This window comes from Psammomys obesus, unplaced genomic scaffold (genome assembly GCF_907164565.1).
Source record: "Psammomys obesus unplaced genomic scaffold, mPsaObe1.curated_primary_1811, whole genome shotgun sequence".
Classification (NCBI taxonomy): Eukaryota; Metazoa; Chordata; class Mammalia; order Rodentia; family Muridae; genus Psammomys; species Psammomys obesus.
The window spans coordinates 5824748-5844155 of NW_026585643.1; the positions used below are offsets into that span (position 1 = coordinate 5824748).

The 19408-nt window shown below is 42.6% G+C and overlaps 1 protein-coding gene across 3 annotated transcripts in view; it reads right to left on the reverse strand.

Moving 5' to 3' along the window:
- Atp8a2 (ATPase phospholipid transporting 8A2) overlaps positions 1-19408 on the reverse strand; it is a 504296-nt gene that overhangs the window by 380258 nt on the left and 104630 nt on the right. For all 3 annotated transcript variants that reach the window (XM_055617218.1, XM_055617234.1, XM_055617226.1), the window contains exons 3-7: positions 7327-7426; positions 6695-6793; positions 5340-5385; positions 4707-4747; positions 64-137 (exon numbers count right to left, since the gene is read on the reverse strand). In XM_055617218.1, coding sequence (XP_055473193.1) covers positions 64-137; positions 4707-4747; positions 5340-5385; positions 6695-6793; positions 7327-7426 — 360 coding nt within the window. The remainder of the gene's footprint in view (positions 1-63; positions 138-4706; positions 4748-5339; positions 5386-6694; positions 6794-7326; positions 7427-19408) is intronic.

A 19408-nucleotide genomic window follows, 5' to 3' on the forward strand; every position in this document is an offset into this window, starting at 1 on the left:
GTGTTTAGTACTTTATTGTTCTTAACATTCATTTCAAAGCCTGTGCCCAGTGGCACACCTGACCTGGAGGAGAACAGGACCATGTCTGCTGGAAGATACTGCCCATTGAGGACCTTCACGATGTCTCCCACTGCCACCTAGACCAGGGACAGGACAGAGGCACAAGAGAAAAGAGAGCACATATGTGATACGGGTGGTTAAATACACGAAGAAGAGAGTTAGTATACAACTAAGCCACACCCAAAAGAACAACAGGCAGATGTTTCTACTGTGCTACAGCTGGCCCTCCACACCCACAAGCTCCACGGCTGTGGGTTCTACCACCTACACATGCAAAAATGTTTGCAAAGAGATACGCATATGACCCAGAGCGGTGGTGTGCACCTAGAATCCCAGCGCTTGTGGTTTTGAGGCCAGCCTGAGCGGCAGGATGAAGCATAAAACAGTCTCCACAAAACAGTACAAGAAGAGGGGTGTCGTTAACAAAGATATCAAGAGCTGTTGCTGCACTGAGCATCACAAACTGTTTCCCTGGCATTGTCCCCCAAGCTACACACCATAATGCTGTTTCCATGGTGTTTACACTGCATTGGTTTTTCTGTAATCTAGAGATTTTTCTACATTTGTGGGAGGATACGCACATGTTCTATGCAAATGCATCTCTGTTTTATACAAGGGACTTGAACATTTATTCACTTAGACGTCTGTTGTTATCAGCCTGGAGCTAGTCCCTACAGAAACTGAGAAATGACCACATTTTATGTTTTATTTTTAATTATAGGTGTGTGGGTATCTGTTAGTCTGTCTTTGTGTCTGTGTGTGCATATATGCACCTTAGTGCGGGTGCCTGTGAAGGAGAGGGTGTCGGAGTCCCTGGAGTTCGAGTTATAGGTAGTCCTGTACTAGTAGGTACAATGGTTCTCTCTTAACCACTAAGACAATCCTCCAGCCCCAATACTGCAATTCTGCAGTGATGTTTCATTAAAAAGTTTAAAAAAAAAAAGGAAAGAAAGAGAGAGAGAGAAGAGGAGTGAACAAGAATAAAGATGTTTCCTTGCAAACATTCACTTATCTTAAATACTCAAACGTTTCCATAGCTGCTTATGGTATAGATGTTACAAACATGGCTCTGAAGCTGGCCTGTGCAACTGGACCTGAGTTCCTCTCTAGATCCCTGAGCAGCTGTGTGACCTGGAGAAAGCTGTGCAAAGTGTGTGCCTCTCCTCATCTGTGTTCCAAGGATAACAGCACTCATCTCGTGGGACTGCTGACAGCATCAACTAAGTCAACGTATCTAAGATCTTAGGCTTTGCAAATGGGGAAACTCAGCCTTAAAGCAAAACAACATGACCGAGGTCACACAGCCAGAGCGTGACAGCCATTACTTATATATATATATATTTAAAATACTTATTATTTCTGTGTATTCATTCTATGGTGCACGTGTGAAGGTCAGAGGAGAAACTTTGGGTATGAGTCCTCGCCTTCCACCTTGTTTTCAAGGCAGGAACTTTTCTTGTTGTTTGCCACTAAGCGGCACAGTTCAAGCCAGCTGGCCCACAGCCTCCAAGGGGTTCTTTTGTTTCTGCTGCCCACCTAGTCATAGGAGTACCAGTATCACAGACCCTTGCCACCACGCCTGGCTTTTATAGAGGTTCTGGGGATCAGAACTCAGTTTGTCAATACTTCGTGGCAAGTGCCAGGCCATACAGCCATCATTTAAAAGTGGGCTATCTTGCCGGAAGGCTAGTGTAGTATCCCGATTAAAGGGTAAAACTGTATCCATCTATGAGCAGTGCATTCGATCATGCTCCGGGACCCTCATTGTGAAGGAGGATACCCCCACTGCTTGAAAGAGCGGCACACAATGTTTGGTTTTAAAAATATTTGTGTGTGCATATGTGTGCATGTGTGTGTTTGTGTGCACGTGTGTGTATGAAGTGCACTAATGCTGTCGCAAGTGTATGGGCCCGTAGATAACTGGATAATTACAAGAAAACATAGTTAATTGATCACTCAAACTTCCATCTTAGAGTTTTGGTGGTTGTTGCTGTTTCATATTTTACGTATTTGTGTCTGCGTGAGGAAAGGGGAGAGGAACGGAGAAAGACACACACACAGAGGAGAGATGATTGAGTGTAAGCATATATGCCACAGTGTGTGTGTGGAGGTCAGAGGGCAATCCCAGGAGCCCAGGGAACTCAGATTCGGAAGTGGGCACCTTCCGAATCTCATGGAGCCATCTCCTGGGCCTCCACGTGTTACTGAGGCTAAGTAGTAGACACAGGTCTATGGCTTAAGGCGTGAAACAGGTGGATAAGCAGTCTCCCTCCGCAGGGTGAATGTAACTGAACGGACTGTGTCAGTGTGAAAGCCAAAGTCGGCAGAATTCATCGATGGCACAGGGTAACGGTTCCGAGTCCACAAGTAGGTAAAAAGCTGTGGCTTTCTGTTCCTAGTCTACTCATATTACAATGAGTTTCAAAAGCTACACTCGGGGAAACGACTGTGTAACACGTACCAGCACGTACCATGTAACCCTTTTTGGTGGGGCTGGAGGTGAGTGAGTGGTACAGCATTTACCCAGAATGCACAAGGCCCAGCTCCATCTGTAATGACCCTACCACCCCTAAACCCACTAATTTTCCATTGGGAAGTGGGAGGGATTGGAATAGCTCTCCTGCCAGTGAAGAAAAATGCTTATCAAAATGTGTGGGGAAATATAAACGACCAGGCTCAGCACAGGCAAGAACAGCAAAATTAAAGCCCAAACCCATGGGACACTTGAAGTTAGCATCAAGTTCCAAGTCAGTATGCAGTCCGAAAGCAGAAGAAAGTCACAGATCAAAGCAGATCGTAATAAAATAGAGCAAACGCAAGGGACACTCATGCACATTGAAGATGTTTTTGAGTAAAAATACCTTACCTTATGTAAGAAGTTTAGAAAAAGAAGAAGCAATTAATAAAAACTAGAAAAAAATTAATCCTTTTTAAAAAGAAGTGGATTTTTTTTTCCTAACTCAAGGTGAGAGGACAAGCAAAATGGTGTTCTTTCTTCTCTAAATACAGGACACTCACTTTCCAGGAACTGGATACTAAGAGGTTTCAACTACAGTGAGAAACTGCTGGCTTAAAACCAGGAGATGGTTTTCCGTTTGGTGTTCTTGCATATGTCCAATCATTGCAGGAGCGTGTGGTATTAACTAAAGGAAATAGTAGAGTCAGGTTGGGAGACTTAGTCTGGGTCCCTGAATTCACTGCAGGTGCGGAAGGCCCCTCCTGTCTCTCAGTTGTAAAACAGCTAAAGATCTCTCTGCGTTGATCCCAACTCTGGAGATCTAACTCTATGAGATCCTCAGAGTCAAGCAAAGGCCAGGGCCTCTGCCACAAATGTAACACTCACAGGGATGCAGCTGTGTGTGTCTTTTGAGGACACCTCAGTGTTTCCTACCCTCTGTCCTGAACACTTCGTAGCCTCTGGCACCTGCTAACATGGCCCACTTAAGATTGCTTCCCATAATGCATTAAAAACTGAAATCACGATGTATCCAGCCAGACCTATAACAAGGTGGTAGTGTCCCAAGTACATGTGAAAGCAGGAACGAACATTGGGAATCTGAAAGACCACCAGCTCTTGAACTCAGAAATCGGTGATTACCACTGGGTGTCCACTACTTCAAGTGGTGTCAAGCCACTTGGATGGAAGCCATTTTTCATTTGGCTACTGCGAGTGCCTTTCTGAGGAGGGGGCAGCCAGGAGGCTCCTGGAGCGATGGGGTTTCTATGAGGATTCTCCAGTTCCCACTGAATGGGCAGCAGTCCCCCCCCCCAGAAATTCTGCCTTTTGACCAAGAACCATCAGACTGAACTTCCAAAGTTCAAAAGGCCACGAGGGTTACAGTGTTCCACAGTGGGTGCTCTAGACACACTGGCAGCTCCCCATACAAAGGGCTACAGGAGGCACTTACTATGACTTAGATGTTTAAGCAAGAAACAATGCTTGCAGTTGCCCTTCTGAAACATTGTTTTCACTTTTAAAAAATCAGTTTTGAATGCCAGAATGATAAAAAGCATCTTTAAAGTCAATACTGTGTGTCCATCAGCAAGACCCAGCTAAGTAAGATAGCTGGATGAAAAACTGGCTTATCATATACATAACGCCTATACGGCACCGTGCACAGTTGATTTCAGCCAACAACCAACTACAATACAATACCACATTGCCAGCAGCAGGGAGAAAAATCCCTCTTGCTACCACTGTAAGGTTTAAAAGCAGCAGCAAACTCCACACCCCTGCCCGGGAGCACTGATCACACTCGTTAACTGCTCACCCTCAGAGATCTTTCCACCAAACTCATTGAAGTAAGACTCCCAGAGATTAAAAACAAAAACTCTAAACAGGGAAAACAGGGGACCAGGGGAATTGGTTCTCACATAGGGTTTAGAAACTGTAAAGTGCTGTGGGGTTCCAGAACTATCCTTGGAGAATAAGGTTTGAACTGGCACATTAGTTCCTTCTAGAAGAGACCAGACTAGAGGAAGCACATGTCAGTTTTCAGAGGAAAGCAGAGTGCCTGAGCAAACTCATATGGAGGATCACGGCCTTGGCTTTACAGCAAATGTTATATGGCCATCAGCATCAGCAGTCTGTGACAAGACTTCACAGCGACATCTTCTGGTGTTATCTTTAAACTGATGATTCTCACCTCTTTCCACACGATGGTGTGCCACATACCATTTCTTAACACTGTGAAAGAGGAAACAGTGAGCCGGTTAATACTGGTGCGACTCAAGAGTAAAAGTCTGCGGTCGACACATTCAAAAGGGTTCTGCGAAAGATGTGCTTACCAATCCTAACAAACCACGTCCTTGGCAGAAAGGTGGATGACCAACTATGCAAAAATGGGCCTCCATCTGCACGCCTTTACAACATCTGTGTGCGTGTGCACACACACTCACAAGTGCATGCAAGCAAACCCAATTTATGTTTTACAATTCCAATAGCAGCCACAACAGCAACAGGAAAACGAGGTGATGTCAAAACTAAAGCAACGAGGAGAGCGAGTCACAAACCAAAGCTGTGGATATGTGAAACTTCTAGGGGCATAAGCTCACTTCTGAAAATTCTGTCTTCTAAACCCCCAGAGTATACAAATCCCATTAATAGCTTACTATAAACACCAACATTTTATTTGCATACTCTTCTATTTCTTTAAAGATTGTATAGATAATGTTTTCAATTTAGTCTCCATAGCAATAGCCACTGACCAAGAATAACTTAAATGCAGGACTTGTTCCTAAATTAACAATGGAAAAAGTGACCGAGACTGGCAGCTTACCTATTGTTTTCTTCTTGTTAACTGCATTGTCCGCCTTATGTCGTTTCTGTTACGGGGAAAAAAGCAAAGGTTCTTACATCCAAATATTCCCAATGAATAATTGAAATGGAAAGCAGGAGAATCAGGGGGCAATAGGGACCAAGAACCTAACGATGCTAATGCTGTAGATTTCAGCTGGGTGGTTAGCCACCGGTCAGCACTGCCTAGACCTAGATGTGGCTACTCCAAGCTTAAGTAACTATACTTTGGTTCTAATAATTTGCAAGCCCTTCAAAGTTTCAAATTCCTCCGATACATTTGTGGACAGCCTAAAACAATGACTCTGTACTACAAACCCGGCAAAAGATAGCAGGTTTCATTCTCAGGTTAGCTTACTATGTATTCCGTGAAATATGTAAGTGGGGGGAAGCAAGGGTGTGTGTGTTTGTGTTTGTGTGCAAAGTGGAAAGAGGGAGGGAGATAATAGCAAGATGGTTGTGGCCAATGAAGTGTAAAGGAGGCGTGAGGAGAAAGATTATTGGAGAATTACTTCAGGCATAAGAAGGACAATGCTGTTTTTGCTGTTTCAGGCTCCATTTGCTACCTGAATCCAGGGGCTCTAAGGTAGGATACAAGGACTGTTAGTGATAAACACCAGCCAGGGTCTCACAAAACCATCCAGAACATAGAACTGCCTCAGAATCACTGCATAGGTGTGTTCAGGACTCTCGGACTACACCTTCCTGTACTGATAGGTAAAGCCGTTACGGCTTTGTGTCTGGCTTTGAGTAAAATGTTTCAGCAAAGCCTTTGCTAGGTTTGGGTCAATCAGTAGAGGCTGTTTTCAGACCGTTTGAATCTTCAAGAATGTTGTTTCTCTGGAAAGTTTGCACTTGGTGCTACATGGGAGCTTGTAGCTGTCCAGACCTTGGTCCTAAGATGCTCTTGGCAAACCTGGAGTTCTTTCTTTTGCTTATGGCTAGCCACCATCAAGAGGGACTGAGATTTGTGTGGGTTGTCTGCTCTCTCAGGCAGCAAGGGCAAGAAGACTTTGGTAGTTGGAACCATTCCAGCCCCAAGTAACGTTTGTATAATGTTTGAATAAAATGACTAGAGCGAGCTAGCTGGGTGTCAGTCTTTTCCAAGAAGGCTGAAATCCTCTGCTCCTTCAGAAAATGAAGGCCTAGCATCTTGGTGAGCTCCTCTCTCTACCGCAACACCTACAGCCAACATCAACCATACCTTCCTCCCCAGCGAACACCACACTCTAGGAGCTGGTTAGGCTGCAGCCCGGTTTCCTACTATAAGCATATCACAGCCATGTACATATCAAATGTCATATTGCCATCTTTTATTATCCAGAGACAAAAACTTACATAATCTTCTACAATCTCTTTGATGCCTGCAATTGTTAAAATGATGATCAATGGCACCAGGGTGGTGTATCGTCCTGTTGGCGATACGTCTGGAATTTGCTGTAAGAGAACACAAGGGAGAATATGGCAAACAAAGGCCTCCACGAAGAAGGAAAACATGATGCTCAACCCTCGCTCTCACTAGTCTGGTCCATATTTGTTACACAACAAAAGACCTACTAATTCAAAAGCTGGATATGCCACTTACATTTGAAAGTTTATCCAACAGCAATGTGTTTGGAAAAAGTGGGTTGAAAGTGGGTTCATGGCCCAAATATATGCATGGTATGCATGGATGAAATATAGTGTCTAGTGTAATGAATGTGCATTAATAAAAAACGAAAAAGTAAACATGACAAAGCATGACCCAGGAGAACCAGTTTCTGCCCCCCTTTAAACGACTGAACTGTTTTCAAGGAATGCCCTCTCAAGTCTGTTTTATACAAAGATCATGTCTGTTCACCCTAGTGATAATTTGAGCAAGAAAACTATATGTGAATATTCTAACACTTTTCCAATAGAGATACTTGCTAGAAGAATCTCATCTTACATGTAATGGAGCTTGCAATTTTTAAGTACTTAAAAAATATTACCTGTAATAAGGCAATGAAGAGGAAGAAGGCATTAGCAGCTCTCCTAATCTGCTCATACAAGAATCGAGGTAGAAATGTCAACACGCTGTACTTGGCCGTACTGTAAGCACAAAGAAAAGCACTACATTTAGTTAAAGAGGTAACCGTTGAATAACAGCAAAGTGACCCCAACAGCATGTCCTCTGTAGGGGGTACAACTGATCAGAGATGCTTCCGATGGGTTTTCAGTTCAAATGCTGATATGCACATTCAGCTTTCCCTTGGGGCGATGGGGCCAATTAGCCCCATCTGGAGCCACACGCTAAGAGCAGATGATGCACTGTGTATTTCACCCACACCTGAGTAGCTTTCGTCATCCCACTCCACCACCCTTCCCTTGTCAACCTTCCCTCAGGCTTTGGCTTCACCCAGCTACCCTCTCCCTTCTCCCTGTACCCTCCCAATGAGTGATCTGTCTCCCCTCTCATCCCAGACACATCTTTAGCATCCATTAAATTTGGTCACATTCTCAAGGGTTCTTCTGCCTTCAAAACCCACAGTGGTTATTCCCATATCATATTGTCTCTGTTTTGATTCATACAGCAGCCCTCAGCACCGAAGGCTTTGCATCCAAAGATAGATAGATAGATAGATAGATAGATAGATAGATAGATAGATAGATAGATAGATAGATAGATATAGATATAGATATATTTGAAAGGAGGAGACTACATCTGCACTGATCATGTACAGGCTTTTGTTTTGGTTATTATCTCTTAATTAACACATTAAAATTATTTCCATAGCATTTATATTGCACTGAGATTTGTAAATCATCTAGATATGACCCAAAGGGTATATAGGTTCTATGCACAAACAATTCCACTTATAGAAAAGACTCTAACATTCATGGATTTTGATATCTCGGGGAGTCTTAGATAAATCTTAAATCGATATTGAAAGATAAAACTATTTATTTCTCTGTACTCAGAAGAGATTACTGAAACAGGGAGAATGCACACTTCACCTATGTTTGTTCCGCTGTAGGACACAGCAGTAAATGATAAAGGAAACAGACTGAACCAAAGACACAAATCCAGGGTAACTGAGATCCAGGCTAACTCTAGGTCTACTCTCTGGAAACACACCCCTATACCTATTATTTCCTTTATTTAGCTATTATGATGTTTGTTTATTTTTTGCTTGGTTTTGGATTTTGAAATAGGGTCTCATGTCACCCAGGATAGCCTCAAATTCATCACATAGCTAGGATGATCCTGAACTCCTGATCTCCATGCCTCCACCTCTCAAGTGCTGAGTGCTGGGGTTGTAGGTTCTAACCCTGCCCTTAATTTAGTTTAGCAAGATTATCTACTTATTCCAAATTAACTCATCATAAGAACCAAAGCAGAAGGGCCAAAGCCCAGGAGACATCATACACCACAGGATGATATGGACTGCCATAGGATCTGACAGCAACTGAGGCAAGAGCAACACATGAAAACCTAGGCTGACAATTTAGACCTACAGCAGCCCAAGAAATAGTGGTTGAAAGCAACTACTAGTAAAGAAAGAACAGAAGTTCACATCTGTAAGATAAAATTACAGAAAGTGTCTTGCAAGATTGTCTGATTATACATTTGGACTTAAGTTTCCATAAATGTGTGTGCGTGTGCGCACATGTATGCATGCCAGTGTGCGTGCGTGTGTGCATGCACACATACATACATACATACACACACACACACACACAGCTGGCATATAACTCCTTGAAGGTTGAACATCTTCCACTTCAGCAGAAGGCTGGATGTGTTTAAGGGAACCAAACCATGAAGGCAGAGAGCTGGAGAGTAAAGAAGTCTTGGTTATACAAATAACAATAACAAACAAACAAAATATGTACCAACTAGAAGCAAAGTAAAGGCTTTACCCTGAGGCAGAAGGAGCAGGTCAGTTACTCCTATTAATCTAGGAGATGACCACTTTATGGCATCACATATAATTATTTATAAATTATACATACATGCATATATTTTTAAGACCCAACAAACACTTGTCTTTCAGATGCTCAGGGAGAAAGTCTAGGTCCTTCCACAGACAACAAACCCAGCTACCATGTGAGGTCAGCGCTGTTGGTTCAGGGACCATGGCTGGACAGGCGGGACTTCAGGGCAGCTCCTGAAGAAGCGAGGTAGTTCACACTTCCTACCCTGAGTTTAGTCCAGCTGTTGAATCCACATTGTAAGAATTTACAGTATGAGGTAGAACAGAGTGGGAGATGCTTTAGCAGCCAGGTACCAGGGAAAAGGCCAATGAAGAAGGCTGGCAGCAAAGGAGATCATCATCAAGTGGGTAACTCACACTTGAAGAATCCCACTCATGCACGTGCCAGCATCCTGGCCCACACACCACTGTTCATGGCAAAAAGAAAAGGTGGGCAGGCTGCATGACTATAAGTGTGAATATCTAGCAGGCAGTAGGCCTCAGAACTGGAGTGAAATGACCCTAGGGAAAGAAAGTGTTCCCTGCTGGTCTCTCCCTACATGTAGAGGGTGGTCACAGGGTCCATTGTGTGGCTGAGGTCCACGGTGTGGACCTGAGCTCTGGATGCTGCGTGTGAACACATCAGGCCCTGGTCACGTTTCCTCCAGTGGGGAAGGGTGTTCCAATGGGGTTGAACAAGTCTGGGAGGCAACCCATCAGAAAACAGAGCCCAGCAAAACACAGGTCTGCAGCTGTGTTTTGTGTTTCCCCAAATCACCAAGCTTCCTGGGAGTGAGAGCCGCAGAACACAGAAGAGAGGAGACATCCTCAGAGCTGCTGGCTGCACTGGCTCCCCAGCACAAGAAAGGCTGGAACTCATAGTTCCGGATTTCACCAGCAGCTCAAAGTGTGAGTTGCATGAAGAAGCCTCCAGAAACCTGCCAGCTCAGCTGGCTTAGCAGACACATTGGGACTGTGAACAGTAAATGCGCAAGAACCATGAAGGTGGCCACACCACCTCTTCTCTTGAGTACAGGCAAAACACATCTGTCTGCTCAATGGTAAAGGCATCTTTGACTAGTCACTGAAAGAGTAGAAGGCCAAGCTGAAGTCCCCACAAGATGCCGGCTTGATGTAATGATTACTGTTTCAGACCCACGTTCTGGGAACCTCACATTCCCCCAAGTCCCTGAAACACACCATCCCTCTTCTTCTTGAGGACACTCATCTTGCAGACTAGAGGTGAAACCCAGTGGTGAACACTCTCCTAACATGCTCAAGGCCCTAAGTTTGATTCCCTAGAAAAACAAAATCAAGCTGATGCCCCTAAACCCTGCCAGGCATGAGGGTGCACACCTATTATCCTAGCACCAGGGAAGCCACAGTGAGAGGATCATGAGTTCAAGGCCAGCTTAAGCTACACAGTAAGTCACTGTGTCAAAAACACTGGAGAGGGAGGAAGAGACAAAAGGGGATAGGAGAAAATGGATGGAAGGGAAAAGGAAGAATGGGGGGAAGGAAGAGACTACCAGAATTTGAAAAAGAAATAAAGAAGACAATATTAAATAGCCTAAGAACTTGTTCTAACAGCTGATTTATTTATTTTTAAGTTATTCATTATTTATTTTATGGTGCTGAAGATAATTGCCAAATTCTATTGACGTGCTTAGTTCTAACTGAAATACTTCTGTTGGTCTCCCATATACATACAGTATTTGCAGAAAACTAAACTATGTGGCCCGAATTCCCATATCTATGTGTATCCCATAGACAAAAGTTGTCCCCAGCCTTAAACAGAGAAGCCACTCTGAGAATGAAGAATGATGAATGTGGAGGCTGTCCAAGATGCTGAGAATAAGTGATAACTATGAGCTCACTCCTAAAGAAGACATTTCACCTCCCCCTCTAAGGCTCAGGGAACACTGTAGAAGAAGAGGCAGGAAATATGTAAGAGCTGGGATATCAAATTAGTTGAAGGGCTGTGGAAGGCTAGCCTATCCTCTAGCTCACACAACTATAGCAACCATTAACTCACAACAACTGTGCTATCTTGCGCTGGGCTCATATAAGACTAGCTAGCAGCAATCAGTCGTGGAAGCAAGAGGGGCTCACAGACCTCTAACATTTACCACTGACGTGCTGGCTATTACAGATTCCAGAAGAGAATCACTGTCTCTACTTGTGTACCCACTGCCAATCCCACCAGGCTCTAGTGTATAGCTCCAAACCCATAGTCCTACAGACTGCCCTGGTTAAACTCCATGTGTCAAAAAACAAGTAGGCATGAGAGTAATCTGTGGAGAGGGGTAGTAGTGAGATGAGAGAGTTGCTGGAGACAACCAAGAAATGAGACAACCAAGCTGAAAGTCAGGAAGCATTGATTGTGTGCAATGGGCCCAGGAGCATAGATTCCAAAACTGGACCTCAAGTTCAGTTAAACAGAGCCATTTATGCCTTCTTTTGTTCCCTTACCAAGCTGTAATGACACATATTTCCATCAGATAATCAAGTTTGCCTAAGTATCCTATATAAGCAAAAACGTTTCCCCAAGCAGCAGAATTTACCAAAAACCATTTATTGGGTATAGTAGAAGGAGAAGGAATTTTCACACAAGTGAGATACTACAAGGGTGCTAGCCTGTTGCAAATGTTTTTAATTGTTGCATAACAAATGTTTCCTAAAGACACAAAGCCACAAAAAAAGAAAAGAAAAATAAAAAGAATGTATTTATAAAGGGAAAAAATTAAGTTAGACATTGAGCTACTTGTTAGCAACACAGATAGCTAGAGAAACAGTTCATATTTTTATACCTAGCCAAAATGCAATGTATTCTGCACATTCGCTTTTTTAGGAAGCCCCTTACTGTACCAGAAGCATCAATAGAACTGGATATCAATTATTGTTTTACTGGATCACTGTACATTACAAATGCATTGAAGAATCCTAATGAGCACCATAAATATGTATAAATATTACATTCAATTACTTTTTTAAGATTTATTTATTAATTTATTATCTATACAACATCCTTCATGAGTGAATAAATACATCAAGAAGGCCTATAACTATTTAAGAAAATGAATTCTGTTTAAAATACTAATGAAATAGAAATCTAGTGTAGACGGTTTCATTATAAATTGTATCAAATACCTAAGAAAAAATAGCAATTCTATATAATATATCCCAGAAAAGATAATAAAGATAGAGCAAGGTGCAAAGGCAATTCAATGGTGAAGGGACATGTCTTTTCAATTACCTTTTTAAAGAAAAGAAACATAACATTGCAACCAAAAACTTGATATGTAACTCAGGAAAGTTCTAGAGTGAATACTTAACAATACAGATACCCAGTAACCAATCTATCTAGTGAGGAGCTGGATAGGGCAGACATAGAACCCATTTGAGAGAATTACTTCCAAATACAGAGAAGAGACAGTGTGAAGCCCAGCACAAGAGGACTTCCCTAGCACACTCAAGGACTAGGTTCAACTCCTCACACTGCAAAATTAAAATAAAATACAAATATAGAGAGGTTGGGTAGTATAAATACATAAAAATCTCAACATGCAAAAATTGTTTAAGCTAAAATGTAAGGAGGGGAAAAGAAGTTATACTAAAAAAGAAGTAATCACAGTTCCCACTTCACCATTCAGCCCTAAGGTCAGTAAGTTAAATCTTCATTCATTAAGACTTCTACACTTAATTTTAAAATATGGTTAGTGAAGGGTTTGTGGTGCAACTCACAGGCAGAATACTGGCTTAGTGCATGTAAGGCTTCAGGTCTCATCGCCAGCACACGATCATAGCACACATCCAAATATGTGCACACAAATGCAGAAAAACAAAATTTCTGTGTTTAATCTGGAAAATTATAGGAGAAGCCAACAGAAGAGATAAAGCAAGAGTCCAAACGGCTGGCGTGGGGGGGGGGGGGGGGCAGGGGATTGTGCACTGATTTCCATGATAAGCCTTTCCAGCTGTTTGAACGTTTAACCCTCTGTATGCTGTTGTTACCGATTTACTGATGCCTTATTGTCTGTACAATTAAAGGGCCTCTAGAAAGAACCAGGAAGTAACAGTTGTTCTTCGGGTAATTTTAGGATGACCACACACTTAAGGAGCTGTTTATTGGAAGATGATATTGGCCTCAAGACCTCCACTTCCATCTGATATCTTACCCAAGAGCCACTTCCTCTGGCCCGCCGCCGTGGGAGGAGCCCCAGGCTCCTGGATAGAAGGAGGGGAAATCTGGCCTGTCCCACGAGGGCCTATCAAGCAGCAGCATTAGCACAACCCTCTGATTACATTCGAAATAACTCTCTAGCCATCGCCTTGGATTTCAGCGCAGGCTCCTTTCCCTGCGGCTCCCCCCACAGGGAAAGGCCGAGCAGAGCCCTCCCCCTGTAAGTGGAAGTCACTTTATTCCGAAGGACACTGTCCTCACTAAGTTTTCCAGCTGCTTTCATCCTCTGCCAAATCCCCATAACATTCTTCTTTCTTCTTTTCATGAAAGCACATCCTTCTCTTCGGAGCCAACAGCCCAAGGGGCCATCCACTCCAGCAAGCTTTTCCCATTCCGCTCAATGCAAAGTGTACACTGCACATCCATCCACCCATTTCAACACAGTGTGAATGAGACACAGAGAGAGACAGCCAGCCAGGCAGACAGACCGAAACAGTCTGCAGAGGAAGCTCCAGTTTTCTTATGGCCATCTCGAAAATGGCCACACCAAACATCCTCTTTAGTCCCTCTCTATGCCTTGCAGGCCGAGGGGACTATGCAGGCAGACAAACTGCACAGTGCCCTCTGCTGGCCAACCATTACAGCAGCACTTTGTTCAACACAGCACTGCAACGGGTCTCAGCAACTCTGCAAATCCTCCAGGACCTGATACTTAAGGCGCTACACTTCAGGGATTCTCAACCTGGGGAGTCACAACTCCTTTCAGGGATCAAATCACCCATTCACAGGGGTCCCATATCAGATACCAGCATGTCAGATGTTTACATTACAATACAGCTGTAAAGTAGCAAAAAAATCATTTCATGGCCGGGGCGCACCACAACCTGAGGAACTGTATTAAAGGGTCACAGCCTTAGGAAGGTTGGGAGCCGCTGCACTACTTGATTGTCTCCCTGTACTTTGTTCTTATACATCCACTGATGGATGCTTCGTGTGGAAAGCATTCCTAATTAGCATGGCTAATTCCTACTAGCCATTCCTAAGAAATTTTATTCGTCTTTTCATTTAATTTATGATAATTTCCAAAGAACTATGTTCAGATTTTGTGGGTCCTGAATGTAATTGTACAGACAAAAGAGTGCATAATAATGAGAGAGATTTCCTCTGAGTATTGTAAAGGTCCTTGCAAGTCATTCTTTTTAATGGCTACCTCCTCTGATTTAGTCAGCAACTCTACCATGAGCATCGCTTTATGTATACATCCCAATAAATATCTGCATTCACCTGATCATGTATATGGGTGAGCATAATTCTGTAGGTCAGATTACCTGAGGCCAGATCAGCAATTCTAAGAGGAATGTGCCTTTTTAAATAGTAATAATTCACATTTCCTAAGTTCTAACTAACATATTTTTGTTCCCAAAGGATCACAGATACTTGATTTTACTATGTAGCCTACAACCCTCTCCAAAATATTTTCAAACCTCACACATTACACAAGAGGAATGTCAACTGTTATTTTTGTGCCTTTGTCTTATGATGCTGGGGACTCAGGATCTGAGGTGCACCTGGCAAAGGGTCTTCCCCCAAGCAACACCCCCGGATGTGTTATTTCTAATGGCAGTGCATGAGAACTTTCCTGGGCAGACGCCCCTGCAAACGATAGCTGTCAACAGTCTTACACTGCTAGCTCTCATGTCAGTGATGTATCACTGTTGCATTATTATTTCTTGATCACTATTAAAGTCAGATATATCTTCATGTAACTGGGGGCAAATGGCTTTATTCCGGCATCATTTCTTCATTTATTGTGCTCATTTTGCTGTATGTGTGTGTGTCTGTCTTTCTCTCTGTCTGCATGCATGCACCTGTGTGTGGAGGCCAGGAAAGGAATTTGGGTGTCAGCTTTAGAAAGCTAGACTCTCTCCAAGGTCCTTATGAAAAGACAAAGTGAACTTCAGTTCTATGTCCTTGTCCAGGATCAGACTTGGCCACATCCATCTGGGGCTGGAGCCAGAGCTTTGAAGCCAAGGCTGCGGCTGGAGCCAACTCTTCTCTCAGGCTGTGGTTATCAGTTCTACGGCTGCTGTATCTGAGACACCGCATCTTCTCTTTGTCAGCATTGTCTGATTGAGCTGTCTGCTGACCTTGGCCATCTCCCCCTGGAAACAGTATATATGATGCTGTACTTCTTAATAAACTTGCTTGGCATAAGTCTTCGGCTTATCCGAGACCTCCTTATCCAAGGTCCCAGCTATTGCTTTTGTCGTCTTTATTCCTCAATCCCTGGTTCCCTCTGGAACCCTTATGCCTCCAGGCTCAGGTCAGTCCGCTCCATCACTCTCCACCTCATTCCCTTGAGACACAATCAAACAATTTCTCTCCTCCTCTCCTCCCCTCCTCTCTCCTAACTTCCTCTTCCTCCATCCAGCCCTCCTCCCTCTCCTCCTCTGCTTTCCCTCCTTCTCTGTGCCTAAAGCAAGGCTAAAAGCCAGAAAGCCTTCACAATCTTCCGATCTTTTGTCCCCACAGCCCTGGATTATAAGTGTGTGTGCAAGTGTGTGTGTGTGCAAGTGTGTGTGTGTGGTCATACCTAGTTATTATGTGTGTTCTGGAGATCCAAACTCAGGTATCCTGCAAGCAAGCACTCTTACCCACTGACCATTTTCCCAGATTTTTGTTTTTTGGGTTTTTTGTTGTTTTTTTTCGGTTTTTTTTTTTTTTTCTATTTTGAGATAGTTGCACTGTGTAGTCCAAGTTAGACTTGGACTTCAGGTCCTCCTGAATATACTTTCTAAATGCTGGAATTATAGGAGGGTACCAATATACCCTCATGTTTTCTTGTCTTGTTCTTATTTTAAGTATCCATTAGTAAGAATTCTTGGTATTAGCTATTAACTGAATTGCAAAAAGAGTTTTCTAAAACACTAATTTGTATTTTGATTTTCTAAGAGGACTTTTAACCTACAAAAAGACACTAGACAGTGTAAATATTCCCCAAACTTTACAACTGGTTTTATTAGATCCAGATTTACTATTTTGTGGTATACACCCAAAGAACTCTACATCCTATGACAGACACACTTGTTCATTTATGTTCATTGCTGCTCTATCTACAGTAGCCAGGAAATAAAAACAAAATAGATGTCATCAACTAATGAAAATGTGGAACACTTGCACAATGGAATACTCCTCAGCTGTTAAGAAAAGTGAAATTATGTGATGGAGAGTTTGCTAAGAGTTTAAGAGCACATGTTCTTGCAGAGGACCCAGGTTAAATTCCAAGCCCCCACACAGAGGTGCAAACAAACCATAATTCCAGTTCCAACACAAACGTAAATGAAACCAAAACACCTATATACATAAAATAAAATAAAATAAAATAAAATAAAATAAACAAATCCTTTAAATTTAAAAATCTGAAATTATGAAATTTAAAGAAAAATAGATGGAGCTAAAAGTTATTCTGGATATGGTACCTGAGACTCAGAAGAGAAATAGCACATGCTTTCTCTAATTTGTGGATTCTAGCTTTTAATCTTTAGATAAGTGTGTAGAAGTCAGGAAATCTGAAAGGGCTGTGGGAGAGGGCTTTCAAGGGAGGGAAGAAATAATACAGTAGAAAGAGGTAAATGGTATATCCAGGAAGAATTAAATGAGGTGGGAGAATAGAAGAACTGAAAGTTTTATATTAAAAACAACCTACGAAGAAGCTTCCTAATATATAATCATACATGTACATATGACACAGATGAAGATATCTTATACAGGTGACAATTTCCTAGGCACCACAGGGTAACAAATAAAACCTCCAGTACTAGGTAGGAGTTCCCTCTTTTTGAGCTGTTGGCCAAAGGGGCCCCACAGACCCAGACAAACTATTGCCTACACTTTTGGTCACTCTCCAAAACTTGACCATAAGGCCCTAATACTGAAGACTTCACACACTCGAGTCACAGAACATGAAAGAAGAAAGCTGGTACTGAGCTGGAGCTTCGTCCCCATCTGCCTAGTTTTTATAGTGCTGAGAAAATTAATCATCATTCTTACGTAGCTGCAAACCCTGTAGGCCATAACGATAACCAGCCTGGATGCAACCTGGCCACAACCCTGCCAGTGGATGCCATAGTGGCACAACTGTCATGGAAGTATAAAGTGGTACAGTAACCACTTTGTAACTGTATTTAACTCCTTAGAGGGAACCCATACCTGCACCATTATGAGGGCCTAGAACCTACGATCAGATGGGTGATAAGCCCTAGGGAACACCCTACCACTAATACTCAGATGAAGGGACATCGAATTAAAGAGATACCTAGTGGGTCATCATTGTATCCATGGGTTAGTACATTACCTCTCAAACCTCATGAAAGAACGTATTTTGCACACATAAATTAGTACAGAGACTCACAATTGGTCAAGATTCAGAAAATAAGAGACTGTGGAATGTTCAGCCCTAAATCAAACCTCTATAACACATTGCCTTCTGTCCCAAGATCAGGAATCTGCCCTAGAGGCAGAAGGATTGTATAAGACAAAGATGGTGGATGACTACAAGGAAACTGCTTTCCAGATACAACACATGAATTCACAGAAGTGATGACAGCAGTAGCCCCAGCACGGAAGGGGGATGTGATCATGAAGCCTTACCCCTGGTGAAGGAGCTGCTGACAATTGATAGCTGCCCCTGGTAGATCTAACATGCTCCAGTGGACACACACACACTCAGGAATACATGAGCAACACTAATTGAGTTTTTATTTTTTTAATTTTTTAATGAGCACACAAAGTTGAGAGGGTAGGAATAGGGTGGATCTAGGAGAAGGATACAGAGATCAAAACACAATGTATGAAACCCTCAAAGAATTAAATATGCATTAAAGAGTCTTTATTCCTTGTGTGTGTATGTGTGTGTTCTGCAATAGTCTGCTTATGGTTATATTTTTTGTCAGTTTTTAATCATGAAAATTTTGGGTTGGACATCATGACTAGAAGAGTGTTTCCATCCTCAACATCTCTGAGGATTACCTTAAACTCATACAGTGCATGCTCTGTGCTGAAGCAAATTCTCAGAAGAGCTGGCTTCTAAAACTGCTTGAGTCATCATTTTGGCAACAGGCACCTGGAGTTTCTCTATATGTTTCTACATGAAGATTAATGATTCTAATTACTAGTAATGCAAAACTCATTCATCTAAGGCAAATCCATAGTATTTGCCCAATAGTTTGTTCAATTTAAGTGCATATTTTAATATTAATTGTTTTTTACTATATGATATAATTAACAGGTAATATGCCTCTAATGTAAAAAAAAAAATCTTTTGTTTACTGAAAGCCAATGACAATAGCCACTCCAAATTTTTTTTCAAGAGGCAGACAATGAAGACACATAAATTAGACAAACACACAAACATTCTTGTTAGAATAAAAGAAGTTCTTCATAAGAAACTGAATTATTTCCCTATACAAGAAACTCCTGTATCTCTGCTAACACAGAGGGCTGTTTTTACTCTACAGTCAGGAGACCACGTGCTGGCATGGACAACAATGTCCTGGGCTTCTTCCCCACCACATCACCATAGCCTGGGTTGGTACGCTACTGCTCCTCCTCCAGATTCCTGGCTGCATGCCTTACAGGAGGATGGAAACGTGAAGACTCCACACTTCTCTCTGGGAATGGGGGTGTCCCTAGTCCCTAGGCTTGCTCAGCTCATGTGCAATGGGCCCTCATCAAATTCTTCAACCATGTCTCATTTTGAGTGTTCTTCACTAGGCACACTTCGAACACAGCTGCTCAGAAGTCCGTGTTATAAATCTTCCCGAGACAGTGTGATGCCGGATATGACCTCCTTGCTTTAAGTACAGAATATGCCCGAGTCCATCCCCAGAGGGAGTCGAAATGTTAAGGAGCCAAGTTGAACGGGAATGTCTGTACGCA